This window comes from Ictidomys tridecemlineatus, chromosome 7 (genome assembly GCF_052094955.1).
Source record: "Ictidomys tridecemlineatus isolate mIctTri1 chromosome 7, mIctTri1.hap1, whole genome shotgun sequence".
NCBI lineage: Eukaryota > Metazoa > Chordata > Mammalia > Rodentia > Sciuridae > Ictidomys > Ictidomys tridecemlineatus.
Genome location: NC_135483.1, coordinates 195,911,930 through 195,923,105, shown reverse-complemented (window position 1 = coordinate 195,923,105; position 11,176 = coordinate 195,911,930). Strand labels below are relative to the sequence as shown.

At 34.0% G+C, this 11,176-nt stretch overlaps 1 protein-coding gene across 3 annotated transcripts in view; it reads right to left on the bottom strand.

Annotated features, from left to right (window-relative positions):
- Positions 1-11,176, bottom strand: part of Rbm44 (RNA binding motif protein 44) — a 33,839-nt gene that overhangs the window by 3,661 nt on the left and 19,002 nt on the right. For all 3 annotated transcript variants that reach the window (XM_078018333.1, XM_040268087.2, XM_078018335.1), the window contains 5 exons: positions 10,326-10,405; positions 10,144-10,217; positions 8,942-9,227; positions 7,196-7,341; positions 6,926-7,071 (listed from right to left, as the gene is read on the bottom strand). In XM_078018333.1, coding sequence (XP_077874459.1) covers positions 6,948-7,071; positions 7,196-7,341; positions 8,942-9,227; positions 10,144-10,217; positions 10,326-10,405 — 710 coding nt within the window. In that variant the 3' untranslated portion in view covers positions 6,926-6,947. The remainder of the gene's footprint in view (positions 1-6,925; positions 7,072-7,195; positions 7,342-8,941; positions 9,228-10,143; positions 10,218-10,325; positions 10,406-11,176) is intronic.

The window sequence follows — 11,176 nt, the reverse complement described above, 5'->3', positions numbered from 1 at the left end:
TAGACTTAACAGATTACTGGAGATAAAAGCAAGATGATAGTTAAGATAGAATGTAAATATAAAGCACTATTTAAATGTGTGGCTGGAAAGATCAAAGACAAAAGTAGTAGGAAATGGTATTCAGAGAAACAATCTAGATGTTAGTTGTGCTCAATGTCGCTGGGTTCTCATTGGCTTCGGAGTGTTTTCAATAGATAAAACTACAATCAGGTAATTCTGAAATACAGAATCATGACTTAATATTATTTTCAATTCAAGTTTAATAATACAGAAATTTAAATTTAGCTTTTGATTTTCATACCTTTCTTCTTGTATACCAAAGATATAAGTTTCTAACTTAATTATGTTTTCTATATAAAGTTCCAAAGTGTTGGGGCTGGGGTTGTGGCTCAGAGGTAGAGTACTTGCCTAGCACACGAGGCGCCCTGGGTTCGATCCTCAGCACTACATAAAGATAAATAAATAAAGGTATTGTGTCCAACTACAACTAAAAAATAAATATATTTTTAAAAAGTTCCAAAGTGTTGTTACTATTATGATTTATGATTCTTTACAGCTTTAGTTGTACTTAGAATATGTGATATATCTAGAAGAATAGTTAAAATGTAATAAACATGTAAATGCAATAATTAGGGGCTGGGATTGTGGCTCAGCAGTAGAGCACTCTCCTAGCACGGGCGGGACCCGGGTTCGATCCTCAGCACCACATAAAAATAAAGGCATCGTGTTGTGTCCATCTACACCTAAAAAATAAATGCAATAATTATTTTCTTTTATATGGTTATACAAGTAGTTTCATTCATTTTAGTTTTGTTTTCATTTAAAATTATTTTCTCTTTCCTTTTATATTAGCAAATGGAAAACATTTAGGTTTCCAAAGCCAAGAATGAATGTATTAGAGACCTTTTGTTTCTATCACTATATCATCCTCTCCCTGCAATCATTTTATCAGGTTTTCCTTCCAGTTTCTTCTCACAAACAAAAGTAAATATGTGTACCTATACTCATACTTCTCCCTTTTAAAACGTAGATTGCATATATTTCTCTTGATTTAGTTACATAAACAAAATTGACAGAAGTTTACTACATTAGTGTTCAGACCTTTTCTTATTTTTGTCTAACAGTCAATATGTAGATGTTTCTAATCTTCTGCCAAAGAACCTTGTGCATGAGACATTATATCTGCCAATTTATTTCTGACAGAATGGTGAAGTGAGATTTTGAGGTCAAAAAGTAAATACATGTATGACTTTTAAAGGCATTGATGATTTTCCTTTCATTTGCACTGACTGTCCCAACAGCAGAATGTCTACCAATCTGATTGGTGAAAATTTCTTGTCAGATGGAGAAAATCATTTATTAAAAAGACTGTTCTATTCCCTATGATGCCACCTTCATGCTAATCAAGTGATTACATATTTATGTCATTGTTTTAAAGTTCTCTTTTCTGTTCAGTTGATCCATTTGTATTTCCTTGCACAAAAATAATATTATCATTTCATAACATCAACATATGATAAAACCAGTCCACTTTATTTTTCTCAAAAACCATTTGGCTATACTTGAACTTTTGTATTTTCATAATTTTGAGAATCTGCTTGCTACTTAGTTCCACAAAAATACATGATTAGGATTTTATCAGGATAGCACTAAATGCATTGGATAGGATGAAGAGAACAGGTATCTTTACACTATTGAGTCTTCTAATCCAGACAGAAGATACAACCCTCAATTTGTTTAGAATTTCTTTAATTTCTCTGTTTATAGTTTTCAAATAGAGGTCTTGAGTCTTTTGTTAAATACATTCCTGGTAGTTGATAGTTTTAATGGTACTATGATTATCTTTTTTAAAAATCCATTTTTCCGACATTATATGGTATGTGGAATTGCAATTGACTTTTTGTGTACTGTCTTTGCATCCAGCAATACTTTTTAATTCTGATAGTCTATGTGTAGAATTCATGGGATTTTCTATGTATAGAATTAGCTGTAATGAGTTTAATTTCTTCTTTTCTTTTACTTTCTCTTTTTTCTCCAAATTTTTGAATTGTACACTTTACTCATTAATTTTCAGTTATTTCTTTTATGACATAGGCATTTAAAGCTATCCATTTCAGTTATAGCACAGCTCTGTGTCCCACAAACTTTGATATGGAGCATTTTCATCATCATTCACTAAAACATATAGTCCAGTTTTAATTATGAATTCCTTCATTTATTGGTTAGACATGTATTTAAAAACATGGGGTTTTCCTATTTTTATTCTCATTAATGACTTCTAGGTTATTGTATTATGGTCAGAAATATACTTTTTTTATTCTTTTAGTATTTTTTCAGACTTATTTTATGGTCTAGTATATAGTCAAATTTTGTAAACATTTCAGATGACTCAAAGAGACTTTATTTTTTCATTTTAGGGAATACTGTGTTCTAAATATGACCAGTTAAGTCCAGTTATTATTTTTTAGTAGTTCAGATGTTCTGTATCATCACTGACAAATTTTTTGCTTGCTTTTAAAAAATATTTCTTAGTTTTAGGTGGACACAATATCTTTTTTATTTTTATGTGGTGCTGAGGATTGAACCCAGTGCTTCATGAATGCTAGGCGAGCACTCCACCACTAAGCCACAATCCAGCCCATTTTGCTTGCTTCTATAAGAGAAATATGTTAAAAACTTCCTATTATTATCACAGACTTACAATCATTTTTCTTGGCAATTTTGGAAATATTTGTCTTATATATTTTGAAGGTATTTTAGATGTACACAAACTTAGAATTATTATTTATTCCTGGTAAATGGAACATCTCTCTTGATAATTTTATTGCTTTGTTTTTGTGTTAATATAGTTATTTCTTTTTCCAGACTCTTACCTTTTCATATCCTAATACTTCTAGGTGGTATCTAGAAATACTATGTATTTGTAGTTGACATTTTAAAATCCAACCTGTTGATCTATCAAGTTTTTTAGTTCATCTGCAATTGTATTTACTGAAATAAATGCATTTTCATCATCTAAGTTCTTCCTATTTATCCTGACTGCTCTGTGTCCTTTTATTCTATTGTTTTTTAAAAAAACTACTTTTGTACTATTTTTAATACTTCAAATTCCTCACCCGTATCATCATGGGAGTTATATATTTTTTCTTTTTGTAGTAAAATACACATAAAATTTACTACTTTTAAATGTACAGTTCAGCAGGTTCACACTCATGAAGTATGTTAACACTGCTGTATGGCCATTATCACCATCAATCTCCAGAGCTCTTTCCTCTTCCCGATCTGAAACTCTGTACTCATTTCTTCTATGAACAGTTTTGATCCACTCTGAGTTAATATTTGGATATGGTATAGGTAAAAGACCCAACTCTATATTTGCATGCTTTTAAGATTTGTTCTTTTAAGTGTTACTCCAAAGATTACTGTTGCAGGGCCTAACCCTGGACCTACACGGAGGAATGCTTATCTTGCTCATTATACAGCAGGGAAGTCCTAACATAGAACGCTGTGTTTTGGGGCAAAGTGCTGTCAAAACACTGGCAAGTGCCATTTCCTTGCTCCCCTGACAAGAAGTTATTCCCCTGCTGTTGCAAGGCTGGCCTACATGGCCGTTTCTGGACTCTTGGTGTCTTGATTCCCTTAAGAGGTGTGTCACCTCTGGCCTATCATGACTGTTATATGTAAATTGAGACATACCCTCTGTAAAAGCTATTTCTGCTGTGCAATAAAGCAGACACTGTTCTCTGAAACTATCTCCAGAGGGGTTTCTCCACACCCTCAAGTTCCCCAGTCAATACTGGAAGGGCAGGCCCCTCAGCAGAATACAACATGCATTCGCTAGTTTATCAAAGTCTCATATCAAACAGCATGTGTAGAAAAGAGAGTTAACACAGCAAGAGAGACCCAAGAGTGCTGTCCTTAGAAAATTCTACTTACAAGGTAGGCCCTTGGCTAGTGTCTGGAAATCTGGATTTTAAGAGGTTCCTCCCCTTTCCAGAAGTTATGACTGCCTCACTGTGCTGAAACTGTTTATATAAACATCTGTTTATGCTAAACAGCTGCTTTCTTTCTGAGTGTAGACTATGGTATGTAGGCAGAGTACCTACATGACCAATCCCCAATAAAATCCTTGGGCCCTGAGTCATTAATGAGTTTCCCTAGTAGATGGAGAAATCAAACACACCCTGTGTGGCTCCCTAGAAGTTTGCATCTGGTTTCCTCCAGACTCACCACAGGTGTCTTTTCCCTTTGTTGATTTTGCTCTGTTTCATGTTATAATAAATTACAGCTATGTGTACACCTATACACTGTTTCATGCTGAGTCCTTCTAGCCTGGGGGAATGGTTGGGAACCTTACAGAGACATTTTATCCTCTCTTCCCCAACTGCAAGGTGCTTAAAACAGTAAGAATACTTATTTCCCTCTCAACTTGTATATACTATTATTGTCATATATTTTAATCATACAGACTCTATAAAATACCACTATTCTTGTTTTATACAGTCAGTATGGACATAATTGTTCTTTTTTGACCTTCTTTCTCCTGCACTTCTGAACCTTCATTTAAAATCACTTTCCTTCTTTCTTGAACACTCTTCAGTATTTTTATTTTTTAAGAGTGTCTCTCCTTCTAAAGCAAGAAGTTATTTCAGATTTTTTTTTTGCAGTACTGAGGATTAAACCCAGGATCTTGCACATGCTAGGCAAGTGCTCTGCCATTGAGCTACATCCTTATCCCTTTTTTATTTTTCTTTGAGACAGGGTCTCTATAAGTTCCCCAATCTGGCCTCCAACTTCTGCCTCAGCTTCCTGAGGAGCTGGGATTATAGGCATATGCCAACATGCCCACTATAGTTTTATTTTCATGAAAATATTTTACTGTTATTCTTGATAGTTCTTTTCCTGGATATACAATTATATGTTTGTAAAATTTTTTGATGGTGTCTAATGAGAATGAGCTGTTATTTATTTATTTATTTTGAAGCAGGATGTTGCTAAGTTGCTGAGGCTGGCCTTAAACTTGAATCATTGGGATAACAAGCATGAACCATCACTCTCAGCAAGCACGTGTTTTTGTTTTTGCAGTGCTGGGGATTGATCTCAGGGCCTCACACATGCTAGGCAAGTGATCTATCACTAAGCTACATCCCTAGTCCCAGGCATTTTTTTTTAAAAAGTGGTTCTGACAAATATCTAGAATCTCTCTGGTTAGTTTCTATTATCTAGTACTTAAGGTAACTTTAAAAAAATTTTTTATTTGTTCTTTTTATAGTTATAAATGACAGTAGAAGGTATTGTGACAAACTATGCATACATGGAGTATAACTTCCCATTCTTGGGATTGTACATGATGTAGAGTGTTTCGCTGGTCATGTATTCATATATGAACATAGGAAAGGTATCCATTCATTCTACTGTCTTTCCTATTCCCATCCCTTCTTCCTTCCCTTCATTCCCCTTTGTCTAATCCAATGAACTTTTATTCTTCCCTTCTCCCCCACCTTTATTGGGTGTTAGCATCTGCATATCAGAGAGAACATTTGGCCTTTGGTGTTTTGGGATTGGCTTATTTTACTTAGCATGATAGTCTCCAGATCCTTTCATTTACTGCAAATACCATAATTTCATTTTTTTTATGGCTGAATAATATTCTACTATGTATATATACCACATTTTAAAGTTACTTTTCATTCACATGAGCTTATTTCTTTATGATTATTTTTTATCGTACACTCTTATTCACAAAATAAACTATTACATATCAAATTCTGGCATAAATAATTTGAGAACTAAAATGGTATTACTTTATTACAAAGAATTCTTATTTTAATTTCTCTTAGTTATCTGGCAAAAGCAATAACTGTAGATCATTTCAAACCTACCTAGGGAATAAATTCTAAATCTGAGTTACAGCCCCTCTGAGAAACAAATTAATTCTAGTTCAGATTTACTCCTAGAGCACAGCCCTTTGGAATCCCAACCCCCTACAAAGTCTACCAAGTCTCCATTCCTCTAGCTGTAACGTTACAAAAAGGGTCCCTTTAGCTGCTCCTTAGCAAATACCAGTGAGAAACTGGTTCCAAACATTGAGCATATTTCTCTGAGAATATCTTTTCTGTACATTAGCCACGTAATTGATCATTATATTGATAGCTCTTCAATGTCTTCAAACAAAAATTTTTTAAAAATATATATATATTGAGCTTCTAGCTGTTCTCAGTAGAAAGTTGGCTTGAATTACCTGGATACCTTATGCTGGAAACAAAAGACCTGATCCACTAGTTTGTAAAAGAAATTCTACGTTAATCTGTAGAAATTCAGAAAATATACACAAACTCTTTGTTGCCTTTGTTCAAGAGGTGGAGCTTAATTCTCCTCCCCTTGAGTGTGGATTAGATTTAGTGATCCCCATTTAATAGTGTGGCAAAATGACAGACTGCAACTCCTAAGGGCAGTCCACAAAAGACAATGCTGCTTCCATTGTGCTCTCACTTTCCCAGGGGAAGCCAGCTGCCACATGTAAGGACATCCAACGAATCTAATGGAAAGGCAGGTCCATGTGATGAGCAATTGAAGCCTCCCATGTGAATGGACCTCTTAGAAGCTGATCTTTCAGTCTCAGCCAGCCTCTGGATTACCACAGTCAGGTCAACATCTTGAATGCAACATGGTGAGACTCTGAGCTAAAACCACCCAGCTAAGAATCCCAATCTGCAAATTGTGAGATGATAAATGTTTAAGTTAATTAATTTTAAGGTAATTGGCTTTGCATTAACAGTTATTTATTGCAATACTGGTTTTTAAATTTAGTATTTCATGTTACTATTTTAATTTAAAATTATTCTTTTTATTTCTAAAGAAAATGAAATCAATAACTTAAAATGCTTTAGTAATACTTAAATATCAAAGAAAATGGTTACTTTACCTCTTTATTGCTTTGTTTATTCCTAACTGGAAGCAGAGTTTTTCAGAACAGATGAAGTCATTTCCACAATAGTACTAATGGATAAGCCATTCAGGAAACCTTTATGATTTACTCTTACTTCTTGAAGAGCATCTATAATATGGTCTCTATGCAAAAAGAAAACATTCATGGGCATTTTTTCCAAAGTAATGCATTCTGAATATGACTAAGTTATAGAACTTAACTATTTTTTACTTATATTGTCTGTTAAAATATAATTTTAGTTACTACCTGCTGACATCTGGATGCAGTTCAGCCAGTCTCTTCATGATCTTGGTAAAACTACGAAGGTTCAATGTATTTGGAGGTATAAATTGAATAGGTGTCTCAGGTAATAAATGAGCAGATTCAATCTGTTTACAATTCTTCTTAACACCCTAAATTAATGAATAGAATGAATAAATGTTGAAAATATGATAAAAAGCAAAAAGGGCCAAGAAACTGCTTAGAAAGATAAAGAAGAAAAAAACTTATTATAGTCTAACAAAGATGGTAAAAGGAACTTCACTATACACATACTCCTACCCACAGCCAACCCATGGCCTAGCTCACTGGACCAAGACTGTAGTCTCTCCTGAACTAATGAACACCAAAATCACAGGCTGGGTCAGTGGAATTATCTGTCTAAAAAACATAAAACTGGAACATGAAATAAACAAATTAGTTAAATAACCACAGGTGCCTGAATGAAAATACTGCAGTTAAAATTAAGCAAAACAAAGCCAAGTGGGGAAAAAAAAGCAGTCATGAGCAGAGAAAACATCATGCACAGAGAAGGAGAAGGAGCCCAGATGCCCTGGAAAGATATGGACCAAAGGAGAGAGGAGGGCAAGAGCCACAGTCTCAATATAACCCAGGTTTACTTTCCTTCCTGCTATGGATTGAAACTATGTACCCCCCAAATCCATCCTAACCAGGAGGTGTGAGATGAAAGGAAAGGTGTTTTATAAAGTGATGACCAGAGGCCAAGTGCTCAAGAAGGCAGATTAGGAAAGATCAGTAAAAAGGTGTTGGTGACAATGGAAAGAACAGTTCAAATAAAATTTCTGAGATTGAATTTAGAGTATTAGGATAAAGGAGATAGGCAATCAAATAAATGGAGGCAAAAAACTACTTCATTGAGAAGTCTAGCAATGAAAACTGCACAAATAAGGATGGTAAATTCAAAGAAATGCAAAGTCAAGTGAAAATCCTATCAGGATTAGGAATGGTTTTAGGTGACTACAAGTGGAAAGAAAAGGTTTCAGTGAAAATGAGAATCACTAATGGTATAGAGAAGGAATGGGATAATTTTAAGAATTAGGAGAGGATGGAATAAAGGACACAGCTGAGCAAAGCAAACAAATCAGAAAATGAAAGAATTTTTTTTGAATGATGGGAATGTTTGTTATTTTGATTATGGTGGTGGATATTTATTGATATGCATTTGTCTAAAGTCATGGACAAGAAAAAGTAAATTTTACTGTAATTAGGGCACCAGGAATTTTGCTGGGCAGTGGAGAGATGAAAGCGAACAAGCAAACTTTGTCACTTTCCATGTGGTGTTTGAGACCTGGATGAAGTAAAAATGAGGGCATATGATTATAAAATGACTACATTTTATGGTTTTAAAAATTTTGAAATAAGCCTAGCTGTGGAAAAAAAAGGATGATAAAAGTGTAAATAGTTACTTGTAAATTAGTACTATTTAGAAATAGGGAGATAAGATCTGCAACGACTGTCCAAGAGCCTAGTTAAAAAGAACGAGTTTTTTCTTTGCTTAGATCTATAAACCACTCCACTCCTGCTCCACCCCCACAGAGCAACTGGAGCTGTATAAAAGCAGGTTAGGTGGAGTCAAGATTTAAAACAATTTAGTTTGATGATGCTCTCCTTCCTACAATTCCAGATTGTCAATACTGTAATTGTTTATTGTACAAAGGTATTTATAGCAATAAGGCATGTATGAGACCATTTGTGGGCCAATTAATAACTAACCTTCTGGTCCGACGGGGAAAACTCACTGTCTTGCTCAGATTCCAGCTGCCTTGGCCTAGTTCTGGGCAATTTAGAAATGCAGGAGGCATTCATTTCTTTGTTGGTGTTTTTCTCCAAATTATTCAAACCAACTTTATTCCCATTTTTGGAGGCAAGTGGTGATGTATATTCTCCAGGAGTTTTAACAAGCCTCACATTTACTGATTTTCCATTTATTTCCATTCCATTCATTTCTTTCACAGCCATCTTTGCATCACTGTTTTTTTTAAAAGCAAGAGATGCATATCTAAAATATAAAAGTAGAAGATGAAAAAGTTTTTTGTTAATGAATTTACCTCAAACTCAATTGTGTAACTACTGACTAAAATATCTGCTCTTAAAAGTAAAAAGGTCATATACTATACCTGGTACAAGAATATTTATTCAGAATAATTAAATATAAAACAAATTAAAAAGAAAAAATAAAAGTAAGGTTTTTATAGACTTCCCTATTTATTTTATATTAAAATTTAATGTTCTAATATGCAAAGTTGACATATAAAAGAATTACAGATTCCTGGTTTAAAGGCAACTGAATGGCCACACTAAAAAAATTAAAATTAATTCTTATATATAGGCACAAACTCCAGATGGTTCAAAAGGTGCAAAGCACTATTTAAGGGGAGGCACTAGTGAATACAACTGATCAAATTATATTGTTGGATTTTGTTTACATACAAATAAACAACAAATCCCACTATTATGTATATTTATAATACACAGCAATGCTATGAAGGTACCATTATTCTCCCTTTACAAAGAGGCTAAAGTACAGCAAAGATAAGTAACTTGCCCAAATTCAAGCATGGAATTACTGATGGAGCTGGGAGATGAATCACAGTCATCTATTTCTAGAGCTCATTCTCTTCAATAATGCACTGTTTCCCCTGGTAAATGGTATGTTCAAGATAAACTACACAAAAATCAAGAACTATTCTGTATACCACAAATGACAAGTTGAAGAGTACACAGAAAGAGCTGATAAAGAATAGCACCATTTAATGACTGCAGCTATTTGTCTATGTATCTCCTTCCACTTCTCTGGGAATCTCCTGTGGGAGTAGCCCTTGATATTCTCAACAATGTGGTTCACATCTAGTTCAGAATCTCTGGTGCATAGTAGACAAATGGTAATGAAAACTCAGTGAATTTGGGAAACACACCTGTAATTAGTAGAAGAATCATAAATTGAAATTTCAAAAACTTGGTACTTCTGGAAATGAGACCTTAAATCAGCCTAAAATAAGAAAAATAAAAGTTGTTGAAAGGTAGAGAAACAAAATAATCATAATATGAGTAACTGATAAACTTAAAAATGAAGCCTCAAAGAGAAATCCTGGCATACCTCAGACACCGAAGGGCAGAGACCACCAACATGTATCAGAAAACATTTATCTCTTCTTAAGGGTTCAACATTCTTCATTTCTGCTTATATAAAGACATAATATGCAACAGAAATGACACTGACATTTTAAAATATTTCATGTTCCCCTCCCCAATCACAAAGCTTATTTTAAATTTAGGAGCAAATATCAGCACTAGCTTGAAGACAAGAGCCTTATGAAGTATAACTTTTAAGATTTCTGGGCCTTAATCACATCGTCTTAGAGATTGGATTAACTGATTATGTCCTCTGGAACTCAAAAATGTATCAATTACATCACAACTAAGAAAAATGTCATTTATTTCTTGATTCACAAGTTACTTCTAGAATATTCCTTTGCTGGAGGGACAGCACACCAAAAATACTTTATATATCAGGTAAGTATCAACAGCAGATACTTGTGATAATGGTAAGGGCCCACAAGAAAAGAAAGAAATAACTTGAGCTACATAGCATGATTGTGGAAATAACAAAACTAGGGTTAAATTTCAGATGTTTTCTTATTTGAGAAAAATACTCCAAATTCTTAGACTATGGTCTTTTGTTAAGAGAATCTGGTTTGAAATAAAAAAGGCCTCCATGAATTCAGATTCAAGTGACTATCAACTCCCAAACCTGGTACACATCATTTCACGTAATTCTCACAATTACCTTGTGAGGTAGCTATTGCTATATTAATTTTACAGATGAGGATACTGAGGTCTCAAGAGTACTGATCACATATCTAATAAGTTGTGGTGTTGAATTCAGGCATAGTTCCTCATCTCTGGGTAATAACCTTTTCTTTAACTTACTTCTTTTATTAATCTGAG